Genomic DNA, 19,273 nt, shown 5'->3' with positions numbered 1-19,273 from the left:
TTCTCTCAGAGCTCGTAGAATTCTGTGCTCCTGTGATCATGGAGTGGATCAGGTGGTAGGAGGAGGAGGTGGTGTGCAGAGGCACCCAGTGTGTAAGGCGACGTGGTTCTCAACTGGGTGCCGTGTTGCTCCCCAGCAGACTTGTGTGAATGTCTGGAGACACTCTGTTCCACAACTGGGTGGTGCTACTAGTGGAGAGAGGCAAGGGATGCTGCCAAACACCCGACAATGCACAGGACAGACTCCACAGCAAAAATTTTCCAGCCCAAAATGTTAGTGATGCTGACGCTGAGAAATCCTTTAAGGGGACTGGACTTGGACTTTTAGTTCTCCACTTGGCAGTTCCTCTGCAATTTCAGGTAACCTCATGTTTGGTTCCTTTCCCAATCACTCCTGCTGTTGTAGAAACGAGTTTAATTTGCTGAATTGTGTTCGAGTTACTGGCTGATCTTCACACAAACAGCCATAGCTTTCTTAACTAGTATATCAACTAGAGTTCATTTAGAGAAGCAGAACACTGGGAGTACAGTCTGTGTCTCTCTGTCCAATCTGTATGTGAGACATTACAGACATTTGGCCTTGCTCAAGTAGGGCAGTCAAACAGTCTTTGGAAGGTCATCTGCATGGCTGGTGGTGGGGCTGCAAATCCAGGTGGCAGGCAGCGGGGAAGGGAAGATGGGAATAAAGTAAGGGGAGGGCAGGGACAAGCTGGAGCCCAGGGACTGGAACCCGAGTCACTTCTCACTGCTCCCAACCTTGATGAAGTGAGTGTCCTGCAGGAGAAGCTAGCTGGTGGCCTTGGTCATGGAGCTGAAAACAGATCTGGCCGGGGACTGTGAGAAGCTGCAGGGGGATCCAGGAGAAGGTACAGCAGTGGCAGGTCCAACTGCTGCCCCACAAGCGACAAGGCCACCAACAGACACAAAAGTGCCCGCCTGTCCCTTGCGAGCATAAACACAAACTGGTCGTTGGCCGCACTTCCACCCTCCAGATCTTGACAGAAATCTCTCCTGTGGCACACCTAACCGGAAACATACAGAGAAGGGAATTCTGGAAAATGTAGGTCAGCCAGCCCACTTGACACGTTACAAAGCCACGACCACTGGATCCCCATTTTTGAAAATGCTTGTACAAGTTGTCCCGGGCTGTGCTGGCCATGCTGAGCTGGGAGGCTCTGAGCTCCTCCTTCCTTAGGAGCTAGAAACATCACTCAAAACAGTAGGATGGCCTACCTCCTGTTTTGGTCTAAGGAAATATTTCTTAGACTTGATGACAACTTCAACACTCTTCGTTTCAACTGCTGGGGACTTGGCTTTTAAAAAGATCAAGAGAGTGACATGACAGCCCTCCTATAAAAGGTGTTAGAGAAACCATGCACCAAAGGTCACACATTGTATGACTTCATTCATGTGGAGTACCCGGAAAAGGTAAACCATAGAGACAAAAAAGCAGATTAGTGGTTGCCAGGGATGGATGGAGGGGTGGGGGCATTCACTCAGCAGGACGGGGTTTCCTTTGTGAGGGGCATGGAAAATGTTTAGAAACTAGAGAGAGGTAGAGGATGCACGGCATTGTGAATATGCTGAATTGTTTACTTTTAATTGACTAGGTTATGTGAATTTCGCCTCAATAGACATGTTTTTAATTTAAATGCAAATCAGAAATGCGTAGTTTTGAACTTTGATCTCATTTTCACCACTGTTACAAAGTAGACTAGAGTTTTGAATGTCACTGATTTTTCCCCAGCTTTATTGAGGTATAACTGTCCAATAAAAATTATATATATTTAGGTGTACAACATGGTAATTTGATATACATTTGAAGTGATTACCACAGCCAAGCTACTGAATATATGCGGCATGTCCTAGTTACCTTTCTTCTTTCTGTGGGGAGAACAGAAGATCTGCTCTCAGCGAATTCCAAGTATACAATATAATGTCATTAACTGTAGTCACCGTGGTGTACAGTAGGTGCCCAGAACTTATCTTGCTTGTTCACTTCTTGAACACAAAAAGAAGGGGTTTGAAAAATAACTCCTTGAGTAGTGCTGAGATCTGTATGATATCCCACTCTACAAAAAAAATCTGGAAGTCCAGATCCTTCTGTAGGGAAAGGGAGGATCCCGCACTGCCCTGGCGTAGCACTCCCACGAATAATGAAGGGAATTCGTGGTCTCACATTGCAGGTGGGGAAAACGTCTAGGCAAGGCTGGCCCCTTTAAGACTCCGAGGCAAGTAATTTGGTAGCTAAGGAGTCATAATGACAATTTTCTTGGGTGGTTCTTTCTGGAAATGTAGTTCTTATCCTGAGGACCAGAAGTAAGGAGGAGTAGAGCCATTTTCTCCTCAGCTGGGTTGGTGAGAGATGTATATAAATGGGCTTATACTTCTTTGGCTTCATTTTCTAAAGTGTAGATGTCCCCACTGTAGGCAAAGGGCCGTGATATTTAGTTTGGGGTCTTTTCTACTCTGCAGGGGCACATAGAGTTTAGTGAAAGGGAAGAATTTCTTTGAAATGCCGTCCAAGTGTTCAGCCTTACTTCTTTTTTTAAAATGTAGTTTTAAAAGATTTGTTTATTTTTTTTTAATTTGTTGTTGTTCAAGTACAGATTTTATTTATTTTTAGAGAGAGGAAAAGGGAGGGAGGGAGGGAGGGAGAGAAACATCAGTGTGTGAGAGAGACATGGATTGGTTGCCTCTCACACGCCCGTTATCTGGCCAGCAACTCAGGCATGTGCCCTGACTAGAATCGAACCAGTGACCTTTCAGTTCGTAGGACGATGCCTAACCAACTGAGCCATGCCAGTCAGAGCGAGGCCTATCTGTAAAACAGGAGGAAATGGGAGGGAGAAAGTTCTAGACCAAGAGCACCCATGAAACCCACTGCTGACATAAATGCATCTGCTGCAAGAAGTGCCCGGGGAGGAACATTACTTTGGATTTCTGTTCAGGCTTTTCTTGAACCCAGGTATTCTCGATTCGTGGGTAGTCAGTCAGTGTTGAGGAATTCTCCAGGACTCACACTGAGACAGAAGATGAGGTGCTGGAAGGGCAGAACTAGGAGGAGATGGGGTTTGAAGCCCTTCACCATAGGAGCTTGTGACGTGGGCACACACATCCTCCTGCATAGACCCCTCCTCTTCCAGGACGAGGAGCCAAACCGATTGCTCTCTGTCACTGCAGGGGATGGTGGCTTGGAAATGGACATACTAGAGGACCTTGAGTCCCTTCAGTTTGAGCGCGGGATTGAAGAGGAAAACCGCAGCTGGCTGTACTTGCAGCATCGTTGCCACGGGCTGATGATCAAGGGCTGTGCCCATGCGACCTTCTTCTGTAAGCTGCTCCATAATTTGAGGTAAGCAGCGTCTCCAGGGTCAGGCAGATGAATAAGAATCTCACTACAAGGAATACAAATGGCCTTAACTTTTTATATTGGAGAATAACTTTGGTAAGTGTCTTCCTACATTTTCCAACCCCCTGCCTATTACTCTTGGTCTGAAAACACCGGAGAAATGTGTACTAGAGTTCCTTGGCTGTGGTTCCAAAATAAAGCATGGGTTAGTAGTGATTTCCTTTCAGTAAGCAGTCAGTTCATTCATCACTCATTCATTCATTCACTTGTGTCTTCCACAGCGACCAATGGTATGTCAGTCCATGAAAATGAACTGAGTTCCTTTTTAGGGTGCTAACAGTGGAGTGCTCCCTCACAGGAGAGCCACCTATGACTTGGGGTCCCTATGGCCAGATGACTTGCTTGAAACCAGGAATACTGATTTGTGGAGAAGCTCTGAGTCCAGTCAATGTGGCTTCAGACACTTAAATGAGAAGTCATGTGAGAGCCAGGTACCTAGGACTAAGCTCCTGGATTCTGTAACTCTAAGTCACTCTTGGAGGATCTGACCATCCCCTGCCCCAGCCTCCTTCTCAGTTTACTTGTCTCTGAGATTAGATTAATTTCTTGTTGAGGGAACCAGATCTGAACTGAACATGTTATAGATACAGCAGGTACCCAAGGAGGCAGGTTGCTCAGTGAGTTTGCTGATTGGCTGACTGATAAAATGCACAAATCTATTGGTTGAATCCAAGACGAGTGGTGAGAAACTGGTACATGAAACTTCCAGGAGGGATGTTGTATTTGGAAGGGTCAGGCACTGGCAGAAAGCATTCTCCTTTCAACCAAGAGAGAAGTTTTAAATAGAATGTGGCTTGTGACTGCTTATATGGAAACTCTAGAGCTTTACTTTTTCATTTGTTTTATTTTTTTTTGAGCTTTAATTTAAAAAATACTCCAATTTGCACTAAAATACGAAATACAAGGTTGCCATATAACAACATAAAGCAATGCCTTATGTATGCTGAGGTCAGAGTTGTTTATCTTGGGCCAGAAAATACATACAGAACCAACAGTAAGTGAACCTCTAGAAAGACAGGGCTCACCTTGGCTGGTGTGGCTCAGTGGATTGAGTGCCGGCCTGCAAACCAAAGGGTTGCTGGTTTGATTCCCAGTCAGGGCACATGCTTGGGTTGCAGGCCAGGTCCCCAATAGGCAGTGCACAAGAGGTAACCACAACATTGATGTTTCTCTCCTCTTTCTCCCTCTTTTCCCCTCCCTAAGAATACATAAATAAAATCTTTTAAAAGAGAGGGCTCAAATCCCTGACCCTCAATTTCTTAGGTCTGTTTTCCCTTATTATAAACCATTTTCCTTAGCTTAAAAAAAAAGCTACGTTTCCTGTTTCCTGGATCTGTGCAGGACTGGTACAGCAGACTAGAAAGCACAGGTGTGTGGTAGGAGGCAGGTGCGCTCATCCTGATGGCCAGGAACATTGACAGCTGTCTGCACAGGAGATGAGGAGCAGGACCGCGGTGCTCCAGGATGACGCGTAACAGCAGCCGCTGTTCGCAATGATGGCCCTGAGTCCAAAATAAAGGTTTAACACGCACACCTTGTGTTTCAGAAGGCAGGGACATGCACAGCACAGGTAACAAAAAACCATCATTTAAAAATGTTCTAAACCAGTTTTGGTCCTTGGAAGGGGTATGCTTTACATTCTGGAAAATTCACTCAGGAAGAGCATTTCATTCCCTAGTAACGCTCCAAAGTGCCACATAATTGGAATGCCTTATCTCTGAACAACTCAAGGTGCCACCAGCCTGCCATGTGGGGAAGTTAAAGCAGAGAAGGTCAGAGGCTGACAGTGAGAAAGAACTCCAGGGCGAGCATGTATTTATGTTTGTGTTCATTCTCCAGCAAACTATTACAGGAGAAGAAAACTTCCAGGTGTTCCTCGACTGAATCACTTGCCAACGCTCCTGAAGACGATGATGAGTTAAAGGTGGGCATCATTGGAGGTGGCCACCTTGGGAAGCAGCTGGCTCGTGTACTGCTTCAGCTTGTCCCCATCCCTGCTGAGAGACTGCGGATCTCCACTCGGAGGCCAGAGGCCCTGGGTGAGGAGCAGTGTCCCGTAGAAGGGGGGCTTGGGCAACGAGGCCACTGTGAATGGGGGATCTTTGCATGCAGCGTTGCTGAGTTCTCAGCTGTCTAGCCATGGGGAGAGCTGGAAAGATGGTTTTTAACTTGTTCCTTACAGCTTTCTTCACTTAAATGTTTCATAGCTATTTTTTTTTTCCTTGTACCTTTGGTGGTGAGATATCTTTCTGGGTCTTTGATACAGAGAAACTTTCCAAACAGAGTTCACATCTGACTGGACCAGTTAGCCTGGTAGGTGTTAAGAAGTTCCAAACTGTTGGCCCTGTGTTTTTTAAAATAACACTTCCTGCCCTGGCTGGCGTAGCTCAGTGGATTGAGTGCAGGCTGCAAACCAAAGTATCGCAGGTTCGATTCCCAGTCAGAGTACATGCCTGGGTTGCAGGCCACGGCCCCCAGCAACCGCACATTGATGTTTCTCTCTCTCTCTCTTTCTCCCTCCCTTCCCTCTCTAAAAATAAATAAATAAAAAATAACACTTCCTGAATTTTTAAAAGATTTCTAATGATTCCATCTACTAACCAGAACGGTTGCCTCCAGGGAGGTTGAGGGAACTTTGGGGGGAGGTAGAAATGTTCCAGCTCTTGAAAGAAGTGTGAATTACACGGTGTGTGCGTTTGCCAGAAATGATCAGACTGTATACTGTAGATCTGCGTGTTGCACTGGATGTGATTCATGCTTAAATAATTTTTATAAATGTAAAATAGTATGTGCATGTTACAGAAAATTTAGAAAGTTATTCTATAGGAGAGTAAATAATAACTACCCATAATCCTCTTACCAGGTACATCATTTCCTAACTGTTTTTTCCTCTGAGTATATCAGATTATATCAATAATTGATACTATACACAGTTGTTTATATTCTCCTTTTTCACTTAATGTATTTTGAGCATATTCTCACATTATTTAACATTCTTCAAAATCATGATTTTAAGGTTGCATAGTATTACAAAGTGTGGCTGTATGATAATTTGTGTAACTGTGCCATATTGGATTTCCTTGTATATCATTTTAAAAATAAAATTAGTTGGTCAAAAAACAGGCACAGCTTTATTAAGATATAATTGGTATACAATAAACTGCACATTTTTTAAATGTACAATTTGATGTTTTGACACATGTATATTCCTGTGAAACCATCAACACAAGGTAATGAACTTATCCATCACCCCCAAAAGTTTCCTTATAACTCCTATCTCTCTACCTCCTTGTAGCCCCCGACCCAAGAAAGCACTGATCTGATTTCTATCATCATGGATTAGTTTGCATTTTCTAGAATTTTATACAAATGCAATCATATAGTTTGTACTGTTGTTTGGTCTGACTTCTCTCACTTTGCATAATTATTCCGATATATTTTGAGATACATGTTGTTTCATGTATCGACATCCTTTTTATTGTGGAGTAGTATTTGATTGCATAAATACCCCAGTTTATCTATTCATCTGTTGATGGACATCCAGGTGTGTCCAGTTGTGGGCGCTTACAAATGGGGCTGCTGTGAACATTTGTGTACAGATATTAGTGCAGACAAATGCTTTAATTTTTCTTGGGTAAACATGGGAGTGGAATAGATAAGTCATATGGTAGGTATACTTAATTTTTAAATTTTACTTTTTAAAGAAACTTATAATACATTTTTTTCAAACTGACTTTTAAAAAAGGTTGTTGAAGTGTGAACTTTCACCAGCATTATGTAAGAACACCCATTTCACGACACTCATCAATTCTGAGCCTCTGTTTTTTTAAATCACTATTTTAATATGCCTTTTAAATGTTTATTTTATCTTTTCTTTTAAAAAATATTTAGTTTTTTATTGTATTTTTTCCATTACCATCGAGTCCCCTCATACCTCCCTCACCCCTGTAATCACCACACTGTTGTTCCTGTCCATGAGTCCTTTTTCCTTTTTGCTCAACCCCTTCACCCACTCATCCCCCCACCTTAGCTGTCATCCTGCTCTCCACCTGTGAGTCTGTCTCTGCTTTCCTTGTTAGTTCAGTTTGTTCGTTAGATTCCACATATTAGTGAAATCATATGGTATGTGTCTTTCTCTGACTGGCTTATTTCACTTAGCATAATGTTCTCCAGGTCCATCCACACTGTTGCAAAGGGTAAAATTTTCTTCTTTTTTGTGGCTGAGTAGTATTCCATTGTGTAAATGTCCAATAGGTGTTTTATCCACTCATCGACTGATGGACACTTGGGCTTCTTCCATATCTTGGCAATTGTAAATAATGCTGCAATGAACATAGGGGTGCTTAATGTTCTCTCAAATTGGTGTTTTGGGCTCCTTTGGCTATATTCCCAGGAGTCAGATTGCTGGGTCAAAAGGCAGATCCATTTTTAATTTTTTGAGGTATCTCCATACTGCTTTCCACAGTGGCTGCACCAGTCTGCATTCCCACCAACAGTGCAAGAGTCCTCCTTTCTCCACATCCTCGCCAGCACTTGTTGTTTGTTGATTTATTGATGATAGCCATTCTGACAGGTGTGTGATGATATCTCATTGTGGTTTCCATTTGCATTTCTCCGATGACCAGTGATGTGGAGCATCTTTTCATATGTCTATTGGCCATCTGTATGTCCTCTTTGCAGAAGTGTCTATTCAGCTCCTTTGCCCCTTGTTAAAATTGGGTTCTTTGGGTTTTTTGGTGTTGAGTTTTGTGAGTTCTTTATAAATTTTGGATATTAGCCCCTTATCAGATGTTTTAGCAAATATGTTCTTCCATTCTGTGGGTTGTCTTTTTATTTTGTTGATGTTTTCCTTTGTTGTGCAAAACTTTTTAGTTTGATGCAAGTCCCATTTGTTTATTTTTCCTTTTGTTTCCCTTGCCTGGGGAGATATAGCTAATAAAATATTGCTGTGACCTATGTTTGAAATTTTGTTATGTTTTCTTCTAATGGTTTTTCTTTCTTTTATGGTTTTGGGTCTACTGTTTAAGTCTTTAATACATTTTGAATTTATTCTTGTGTGTGGCATAAGAAGGTGGTGTAGTTTCATTTTTCTGCACGTATCTGTCCAATTTTCTCAACACCATTTATTGAATAAACTATCTTTGGCCATTGTATGTGCTTGCTTCCTCTGTCAAATATTAATTGACTATAAAGGTGTGGGTTTATTTCTGGGCTGTCTGTTCTGTTCCATTGATCTATGTGTCTTTTATGCATGCTGTTTTGATTACTATAGACTTATGGTATAGTTTGATATTATGGAATGTGATTCTTCAACTTTGTCCTTCTTTTTCAGGATTGCTGTTGCTATGCGGGGCCTTTTGTGGTTCCGTATCAATTTTTGAAATAGTTGTTTTAGTTTTGTGAAATACATCATTGGAATCTTGGTAGAAATTGCATTGAATCTGTAGATTGCTTTGGGTAGCATGGACATTTTAATGATGTTAGTTATCCCCATCCGTGAACACTGTATGTGCTTCCACTTATTTGTATCTTCTTTAATGTCTTTCTTCAGTGTCTTATAATTTTCCAAGTACAGGTCTTTTACATCCTTGGTTAGGTTTATTCATAGGTATTTCAAAGCCATTGTAAATGAGATTGTTTTCCTAATTTCCTTTTCTGTTAGTTCATTATTCGTATATAAAAATGCAACTGTTTCTGGATATTAATTTTATATCCCACTACTTTGCTGAATCCATTTATGAGTTCTAGTAGTTTCTTGGTGGAATCTTTGGGATTCTCTATGTATGGTATCACATCATCTACATATAAAGACAGTTTTACTTCTTCCTTTCCAATTTTATTTCTTCTTCTTGTCTGATTGCTGTGGCTAGGACATCTAGTACTATGTTGAATACGAGAGGTGAAAGTGGACATCCTTGTTCTTCTCGATCTTAAGGCGAACACTTGTAATTTTTGCCTGTTGAGTCTGATGGTGGCAGTTGGTTTGTCATATATGGTCTTTATTATCTATGTTTCTTATTTTAATATGTCCTTCACTGATCACTATAATAATTGCATATTTTTATAGGTTTATTGCTATTTTGTCTTCGAGTTCTTTTTGCCCAATTTTTCTGTTGGCATGCCTGAATTTTTCATATTAATTTGTAAATATTCTTTCCTTAATAAGATTAAGGAAATCTTAAAATTTTATTACTCAAGGCAAATTAAGAAAAATATTATCAATATAACTAGTATTTGTGATATTTCAATAAAGTACATCTATTCTTTGGGAAGCAATATATTTATTAATAATGAAGTTAGTATTTTAGAACATCACTGCATGTTGTGTAAGGAAGCCAGAATTCAAAATGCTCAGCATCAGCTTCTGTGTACTTTTGAGAACCACATATGACAGAAGAATGGATGTGCATGTTTTCTAAACTGATTACCTGTAAGTACCTGAGTTCCCAGATGATTTAAGCACCAAATTTATCATGTACTCTTGGTAGTTAAGAAGTGACCTTTCCCATGTCTAATACTCCCTTTTTCAATAACATTTAAGACCATATGTGACTTTACATTTTCACTTTTAAAAATACATATTGCAATAAGTACAACCGAAGATCAACTACCAAGAGGCATTTTTGTGTAACTACATGCTTTATCACATTTCTATCTTTATAGATATCTTAACATCAAATTGTATATACTTTACAGAAGCTGTAAGTATACAAGGGGGGGCAAAAGTAGGTTTACAGTTGTTTGTAGGGAAAATAAGACGATGATTAGTATGTCATAACACAAGAATAGACTCTGTGTTTCGTGTACTGACAACTGTAAACCTGCTTTTACCCCACCCTGTGTTTTCCTAAATTCCCAGCCCCTGCCCTAGACTCTCCCACTCTCTTACTTAGTCTTTCCTGCCAACTCAACCCAGTTAGCTGAGTAATGTTGGCCCAGTCACAGAATTTCTTGACTCAGTTTCCTCATCAATAATACAGGAATAATAAGGTCCTTATGAGGATTCCCTTAGACAATGTATATGAAGTACATTGTATATTATCTGTTACATGATAAATTGGAGCAGAAGGCTTCTTTCAGATATTTTTCTAACTAAAAAAAAAACCCTGAAAAGCTCTAGCTTTTGAGAAAAGAACAAATTGTCTTACAACCTCAAGCACAGCTACAGCGGCACCCGCTGCTGTAGCAGTGGGGACAGGGCACTGCTGCGTGGCTTTAGATGGCCTGAGGGAATCTCTTCTCGTTTATGTGACCACAAGAGTGGTTAGAGAGATAAAATAATCGTCTTCCCCTCCCTGCAGGTGACGTTCCAGTGCAGCTCCTCTGTACTGTGATCTTTCTGTCTTCCTTTGTCCCTCCCAGATGAGTTCCAGAAACTGGAAGTCCAGTGCTTTTACGATAACTCTCACCTGGTGGGCTGGGCCAACCTGGTGTTCCTCTGCTGCCTGCCATCGCAGCTGCCCAGTATCTGCACAGAAATACAAAACAGCTTCAGAAAAGCCTGCATTGTATACAGCTTCGTATCTGCCGTCCCGATACCCAGGTATCTCATTAGGGAGAGCGCAGAACTGGCAGACATGCTCTGTCTCTTCAGCCCTGGCTTCTGCCTCTCACCTCCACCCAGCTCCTGCCTGTTGGAGGGGTCCTTCCCTGGTAAGTAAGGTGGAAGCAGCTTCACCTGCAGAAGGACCCAGCCATCCTTTCTAGTGTCAACCCACACCCGTGAGTGGGACATTTTCTTTGACGTGCAAATGTTTAGAATGGCAATAGAACCTTGCCTCCCACTCCTTGAAGCTGACCTGTGTCCCCTTGTGCATCCGTGAGATGGGAAACCACCAGTCAACAGCACGAAGAGTGATTGAGAGCACGTGTCAAATGTTATTTCCGCAGCCCTAGGGTCTAGGCCAGTGCCTGGCAAAGGGTAACATTCAGTAAGCGTCGGCTAGGCAGGTGGCTAAACAGTCCAACTGACAAGTGGTGCCCTCAGTGCGGACCCACACCTGTGCTGTGCATGCGTGGGGGTGGGGGTGTCATTTGTTAGGGGTGGACTCAGTGGGTCGTGTGCCTTATTCCAGTCCTGGCCCTGTGCCCCATGTCTTGGCGGCTCTACTTCCAGGTTGAAAAACCTACTGAACCACACCAACATCTTGCGGCCTCAGTACCAGTGTGTGGAAGGTTTTGCCCACATCGTGGGGGCCAATAAGGAAATCATAGCTGCTCTCCAAGATCCTGTGATTCTTCAGGCTACCTGCCCCAGCGATCCTGCCGGTAATGGCCCACCCTAGTGCTGGCACTCCGTAAAAACTCACCCTCCTCTTGGCCTGTTGCTATCTTATTGGGTCCCTGTGTGTGCGTGCTGGGTGAGTGTGGGGGGCGTACAAGCTAGGTTCCCTTTCAGCTATGTAGGTTTTGCGCAGGGACAGCTTTGGGGGCACAAAGCAGTCCTAATGAGGGAAAGCTGAGAAGTTTGAACATTCGGGCCCTTTAAGGACGAACTGGAAACGACCAGACGGGAGAGCCTATTTAATCTTTACATGGGAGGATGCGGTGTCTGGGACTAAATGGTTTTTCCCTGCGCTGATCTTGCAGTTTTCCCTCGTCCTTTTTCTATTGGCGAGGGTCATTCTAGAAATTCCTAGAGATGCTTTTGCCATTAGCGGTGTCCACACTAGTCACACCTGCCCTACCACGGCAGGGTCAACACACCATGTGTTATCAAAGGTCATGGGGTGGGGTGGGGGGAGTGTTTGCGTATCTTCAGGTTCCTGTGACCAACTTGTCTTGGGGAAAAGGTGACTGTTCACTGTCCTGGGCTTGTCCCAGGTTCCCTGCAAACCTTTGGACGGCGCTAACCTGCCTTTCCCTTGTCGTTGACGTGCAGGCGGAGTAATCCTCAATATCAAGTGGTTGGATGGGGTGTTCTATGCGGCTCTAAACGTCTGTACGGCAAAGGCCGCGCATCTCTGGCAAGCGCTGCAGCTTGTGAATGAGCTGTTTCCTGCTTCATGCTTCAAAAAATGTAGGAAGGATGGACCACCTTGCCCAAAGCTTCAATTAGGGCACTTTCTCAACGAAACCTATATTGAGAACCTGTCTCCGAAAAGGTGAGGTCTAACGGCTGACCATTCTCATTCCCCCACACTGCTGTCTGGGAGGTTGCTGTGCTGCATTTTCCTTTCATGTTATCTTTGCAAATTTATAGAGAGAATACATTCTCGTAAAAAAATCCAACTTCTGGAAAAGTGAAAGCTCTCCTTTGCTCCCCAAGTACCATTTCATAGACTACCTCTCATGGTTTTTATATTTGTCTTTTTATGTATGCATTTACAAACATATTTATACTGTTATTAAAGTGTATACATCTATATCTACATATACATTTTAGAAACATGGGGACTATATACACTGCATTTTTTCTTATTACATGACAATTCTTGGTTAGTACACTCATATCAATTTCATGTATGAGCAACTGCATAGGCATCCATTGATACATTTAATTAAATTTATTCATCCTATTTCCTCTTGAGGGTGATGTAGTGGCCCCCACCCCACCCATCCCAAATTTTACCTGAAGGGCTGCACTGAACATTCTTGTACTTAACTTTGCATAGTTGGACCGCTATTTCTGTTGAATAGCTAGAATAATAATTCTGGGTTAGAGATTATATATATATATATTTTTTGTTTAACGGGCATTTCCAAAGTGCTTATTGAAAACGTGGTGCTTTTTTTTATTTCCACCAGTAGTGTATGAGAGTACCATTGCATGTTTAATCCTCTTTTTAAAGATTTTTATTTATTTTTAGAGAGGGGGAAGGAAAGGAGAAAGAGGGAAGGAAACATCAATGTGTGGTTGCCTCTCACGTGCCCCCCGCTGGGGACCTGGCCCACAACCCAGGCATGTGTCCTGACCGGGAATTGAACTGGCAACCCTTTGGTTCACAGGCCACCACTCAGTTCACTGAGCCACACCAGCCAGGGTGCGTGTTTAATCTTTGGTAATCTAATGAGAGGGCAAGATGTTTAATCTTTGATAATCTAGTAGGAAAAATTGCTGCCCTTGTTACAATGCTCTTTTATCACGAAATTCACAGGACACTTTCAAATCCTTTTCTCCCTGGACTATTGAACACCGCCTGCTTCTTGATGCTCGTTCTTCCTTTGGCTCTCCTGATATCCTCACATTCTCCTCCTTTTCTTCCTGTGTCTCCAGCCCCCCCTTTGCCAGCTGCACTTCTGCCCCATCCTTACATTTGGGAGTTTTCAAGGCTCTGTCCTGGGCTTTCTTTCTTTCCCATTCTACACTTGGTTCCTGGGTGATCTTGTCCACTTCGGGGACTTGGGTTGCCATCCTCACCCTGACACAACTGAGTCTGTCCCTCCAGCCTGGACATCAGTTCCGTGCCCAGGTGTGGCCACACTCACCCTCTCCACTCAAACTCATACCTGCTCTCATCCCCGCTCTTCCAGTGCTTCTCATCCAGTTACAGTCTTCTTCACGTTATTCAAGCCAGAGCCCTGGAAGAATCCTTGATTCTCCCCTCTTTTGCATTCTAACCAGTCACCAATGGCCTGTGATATGCTCAGTTTGGAGACTTCCCTTCCCCATTATCCCAGGATTCCCTTCACTGCCCTCTCATTTGGGATCTCTTTCTGGAGCTCTCTTCCTCTGGCATGGCTCGCTACTCCACTGTGGTGGATCAGGTCCTCCTCCCGTAGCTTCCTTAGAGAAGGATGTATGGGGAGTGATTGTCAGAGACTATGTCTGAAAAAAAGTTTTCATTCTAACCTAATATGTTATTGAGAACATAGCCAGGCATAGAATTCTAGGTTAGAAATAGTTTCCCTTCCGAATTTTGGAGGCACCACTCCACTGTCTTTCAGTCTTTAGGGTGACTGCTGAGAGAGAGGCACAGTGTCGTTCTAATTTTTTAATCCGCCCTGTGTCTGGGACCTGTTTCTTTTTTCTCTGGCAGCTCATAGGGCCTTTTACTTTCAGTATCCTGGAATTTCATGGTGTGGGTCTGTTTCAATTCTCTGTGTTGGCACTTGGTGGGCCTTTTCCTTCTTTTCCCTTAAAACGATATTGGCAAATATAACACATGCACAGAAAAGTACATATTCCATAAATTCATAAATACACAGTTTAATAAATTACGGTAAAGCAAGTACCCAAGCAACTGTCACCCAAAAAGAAAAGAGTATCCCATGGTCCTTTTCACTCTGGACGGCAAGTTCTCCAGTCGTGTCTTCGATAGTTTCATCCCCTCCCATTTCCTCTGCTCTCCATCAATATTTCATTAGTCAAATGGTGGGCATTCTGGACTAGTCTGATATTTTAAAACCTTTCCTATTTTCATTATCTTTGCCTTTTTGCCCCACTTCCTGAGAGATTTCCTCAACTATAGTGTTTTGCTATCATACTTTGAGCACATTTTCATTTTTGCTTTATTTTGATTTTTAAAAATTAAAAACAGTATTTGTTGATTTAGAGGGGGGAGAGAGAAATATCTATTTGCTGTTCCACTTATTTACAAATTCGTTGGTTGCTGGGAGAGGGAGAGAGACACGTACATCTATCTGCCGTTCCACTTGTTGACGCACTCCCTGGCTGACTCGTGTGTGTGTCCTGACCGGGGGTCAAACCCGCAACCTTGGTGTGTCCAGATGACGCTCTAACCAACTCAGCTACATGGCCGGAGCCCAGAGATTTTTTTTTTAGTCTCCAAATCTTCCTTTTTTCTGCAGCATCCTCTCGTCATTTTACTGTGCAATACCATCTCTCATCCCTTCGATAGAGGTTTTTCTTTTCTGAGTTGTCCTCTGATCGTGTGTTCTGATCTCTAGCATTCACTTGATTTGAGTCATGGATTTTTTCTATCACTCACTTTAGAGGGTTTCTTTAAGTGCAAGGAGAATCTTGACAGCTCACATTTTTAAAGTCCTCGTTACTAAAAAGCTACTTGCTCACATTCTGTGTTTGCTGCTGTAGTCTTTACTGTGGAGTGCTTTGCTCAGCTGTTTCCTTGGGAAATCCTGAATATCGGTATCTTTAAATCTTTGGGCCCCAACTTGCGGAAAGGAAGCTGTGTGTAGGGAGAGGGGTGGTCTTATCATTCAGCTTATGAGTTTCCAATTTATTTTCCCTCTTTTCAGCATATCTCTGCCCTCGGCAGCGCCCGTGGTCCCCTGTCCAGAGAGCCTCTGTTTGACCTTGTCCAGAGAATAAACCTCCTGTCAGGGAGGAGGAGGGACTGTCTCCCAACGGCGCAGTGTTGGGTTGGGTGCTGGGAGGGTCATTCTCCTTTTTAAGATTTTAAGCCATCACCCTCTTTTTGGCCATTTTGCCCCCACTTCCAGGTGTACTCGGCCCACCACGTCCGGGGTCTTGCAGGTTCTGTGACATGAACGGCCCGTGCCTTGGCTTAGTGATGCTGTTTGTCCCTGTTCTTTCCAGCTTCCGAACTGGCTGCTCTTGTGTTCTCATTGTCATTTATGTCCTTGGCCTATTTCCCATGTGGATTGTTTGCTTTTACTTATTGTTTTGTGGGATGTTTTCAGTAGGAATATGTTTTGAGTATTGGAAATATTTTTCATATTATTTTTGGGGGGTATATTTTACTGTTCAGAAGATTCTAATTTTTGTAGGCAAAATGGTCAAATCACTTCTTTATGGATTCAGGGTTTCAAGCCAAACTTATAAAGACTGTTTTCACTGCAAAATATTCTATATCCTCCTAGGAGTTTTTTCATTTTTAACTATATTTTATTGATTAAGCTATTACAGTTGTCCCATTTTCCTGCCTTTATTCCCCTCTGCCCTGCACATCCCCAGGATTTGATTTGATTTTTAAAAATATTTAAATCTTTAATAAATTTAGGATTTTTAACATCTTTTATTCATTTTAGAGTGTTAGGTTGTCCTAAGGCTATAGAGGAGCCAATTCATTCCTACCAGTTTGAAGTGTGCTTTTTAGCATTTGGTAAGCTGCAAGGTATTCGTAGGCATATTAACTTCTATTCTTTCCCTACAGAGTTGAAGAAGATACCTTTTTTAAGAGGGTATTTGAAAAAAAAAAAGAGATATTTTCCATTCCTAGTGTCCATGATCCTCTTATGTATTCTCTTCCTAAAATCAAGGAAAATATATTGAAAAGGATGCCCATGTTACCATTATAATCATTCTCTAATTATGAATTCCTCCCAAAACACACTTAGAGAAATGTACATAAGTGTGAAAGAGCATCATAAGTATAATTAAACCCACATATTGAGCAGTTTCAGAACCCACATACTGAGAATGTTTGATTTAATTATGAATTTTAATTAGTTTGATATAGAAAATGAAGAACCTTATTTAACGAGTGGAGGAGCCATTCGTGAAAGGAAATGTTTACAGCCAGATCAGATGTACCAAACAGACAAAAATTAACAGTATTTTTTTTCCACCCCAGCTGTCTCCCCTGGTTTGATCTCACTATTGTGCAACTCAGGGACACTCCCTTTAGCGACAACCTCCTGACCCATCCGGCTCTCCAAGACCACGTCACCCACCTGTACTGTAATTCATTTGGCATCTCCCTCCCCGAAGAACAGCACCATGTGGCTCCCCCAGACTCTCCATCCGAGTGAGAGATGAGAGCCCAGGAACCGGAATTCGCGCCCCCTCTGCCATGGTTGTACTGGGGTCATCGCAGCCAAAGGCCGGAGTCACGTGACTGTATTGTGTTTGCCGTGCATTAGGCACTAAGGAGTTAGAAAATGGTACTGATGGCTCTTTAAAATGTAGAATAAAACAAGAGGTCCTTTACAGTGGAATGTATGTGCTATCTGGCTTTTAGAAGCTACCAAATGAAACTGCATAACCCGACACACTTCAGGAAGCTGCTTCCCCAGGACAGCCTTGTTAATATAAATTATCCCTCTTTTAAAAGCTAAATTTAAGAAGGCATAATGTCATTATTAGCTTCTTTTCCTGTAGCAGGATGTAGCTGAGAAATGATACAGCTTGATATTCCTACCATTTTATAGAGAAAGGTAAAATGTATGGTAAACCACTTAAGACTCATTTCATGCTTAGTTCAGCTATATATTGATACTACCACTAAAGCTGTTTCCGTTTAAAGTATTTTTAACCAAACAAATGTTTAACTTTATAAATTTGTTATTTTATTTTTAAATTTTCACCCTAGGACATGTTTTCATTGATTTTAGACAGGGAGAAAGGGAAGGAGGGAAGGGCAGAGGGGGGGAGAGAGGGAGAGTGACATCGATCGGTTGCCTCCTGTTCACACCCTGACTGGGGATGGAACCCGCAGCCCAGGCATGTGCCCTGACCAGGGACGGAAACCGCATCCTTGCTGGTGTATGGAGCAATGTTCCAGCCAACTGAGGCACCTGGCCAGGGCAACGATACAAGCATTTTTAAAAATAGGTTTATATTAAATGACTAACAGTAATTTCTAAAAAACATATATCTTATTTCTATAGTGCTAATTTATTTCCTTTAGGAGGAGGGACCCAAAAAAACAAAGATTATCTTCTGGAGGGCCAGTCCCTTGTAGCACAGGCTTCCCCCTGCTGGGTGAGTGTTCTAGGAGCCCATCTGTGTCAGTGGACCAGCTGGTGGTGTGGTGAGCGGCTGTGTTTGGCTTCAGTAAATTTTTTTGAAGACGTTCAACGTGTTTGCCCATTTCATGATGGGTGATTTATGAGCACACCTGCCCACACCGCACTGAGTGTTCAGCAGCTTTTGATCAAAAGTGGCATGACCCCATGCCCCATCCTCCCTATTCATCTGATCTCATCTAAGCAACTTTTTTTGTTTCCTGGAATGAAAAAAGTCCTCAAAGGGGAATGTGTGGCTGATGTGGAAGAGGTGAAACCAAAAACAGCAGAAGCACTAAAAGGTATCGAAATCGACGCGTTCAAAAACTGTTTTGAGCACTGGAAAAAATGTCTCAATAGGTGTATTGCATCAAATGGAGAGTACTTTGAAGGTGACTGAAGTTTACACATGTAAGAATAAATACACAATTTTTTATAGACAGATTCCATTTTTGGGGTCCCCCCATATATGTTCTGTAAATACTTTGTCACCTGTAATACAGAAGAAAACAACAGCAGTGGCCATCAAGTTAAGAAAGGTGACACTGACCATGCTGTCATTGAACAGAACCATCGTGTGCTAACTGCTACGTGCTTTTGAACAAAGCCATTCACTGTGTAAGAAAACTACTATGGCCCCAGGTTAATCACATGCATTTTTCTTTTTTTTTTTTTTTGCTTAATTATGAGTCAGGCAAACTCAGTGGTATTGAATTGAGATAAAATTTTGTTAGTCCAATTTGGGAAAAAATTAGTTTCATCACCAAATATTAACACTCAGCTCACTCTCCCTCCCTCCCTCCCCCTCTCCCTCCCTCTCTACCCCTTCATCAGTAAAAATATATCTCCAGGGCCCTGGCTGGGTAGCTCAGTTGGTTAGAGCACTGTCCCGATATGCCAAGGTTGCAGGTTCAATTCCAGGTCAGGGCACATAGAAGAATCAACCAATGAATGCATAAGTAAGTGGAACAACATTTTAATACAATTTGATATTTCTCTTTCTCAAAATCAATAAATAAATAAAAAAAAAGAAACTGGAAGAGGATGGGGGAGACAGTTCACTCCCAAAATGACCAGCCTAAAAATAAAACAAACATATCCTCAGGATTAAAAAAAATTAACACTTGGAATGAATGCTAATTTGAGGCACCATTCCTTCTCTCGGTAGGAGAGAAAAGAAAGCGACGTGTCCCTCTGACTACTGACTCAGGCGCAGGGAGCCGGGCAGGATGCGTCACTGCCCTTCTGGGTG

The 19,273-nt window shown here is 42.4% G+C and overlaps 1 protein-coding gene across 1 annotated transcript; it reads left to right on the top strand.

Annotated features, from left to right (window-relative positions):
* Positions 1-3,199: 3,199 nt before the first annotated feature.
* NOXRED1 (NADP dependent oxidoreductase domain containing 1) lies at positions 3,200-17,046 on the top strand. Its single transcript, XM_045821957.1, has 6 exons — positions 3,200-3,354; positions 5,251-5,450; positions 10,774-10,954; positions 11,528-11,679; positions 12,293-12,515; positions 16,869-17,046. The coding sequence occupies exons 1-6, from the start codon at positions 3,200-3,202 to the stop codon at positions 17,044-17,046; spliced, it is 1,089 nt and encodes a 362-aa protein (XP_045677913.1).
* The last annotated feature ends 2,227 nt before the right edge of the window (positions 17,047-19,273 follow it).

This window comes from Phyllostomus hastatus, unplaced genomic scaffold (genome assembly GCF_019186645.2).
Source record: "Phyllostomus hastatus isolate PE091 unplaced genomic scaffold, TTU_PhHast_1.1 phas_scaffold_501, whole genome shotgun sequence".
Taxonomy (NCBI): Eukaryota; Metazoa; Chordata; class Mammalia; order Chiroptera; family Phyllostomidae; genus Phyllostomus; species Phyllostomus hastatus.
Note: the sequence above shows the minus strand (reverse complement) of the source record. Positions and strands in the feature narration are given on the sequence as shown.

What these genes read in the sequence shown, in the direction of transcription:
- NOXRED1 (XM_045821957.1), top strand. Translation starts at nt 3,200, where the DNA reads ATGGACATACTAGAGGACCTTGAGTCCCTTCAGTTTGAGCGCGGGATT. An exon ending in AAGCTGCTCCATAATTTGAG is followed by an intron (nt 3,355 to 5,250) that starts GTAAGCAGCGTC and finishes TTCATTCTCCAG; the next exon opens with CAAACTATTACAGGAGAAGA. An exon ending in TCTGCCGTCCCGATACCCAG is followed by an intron (nt 10,955 to 11,527) that starts GTATCTCATTAG and finishes CTCTACTTCCAG; the next exon opens with GTTGAAAAACCTACTGAACC.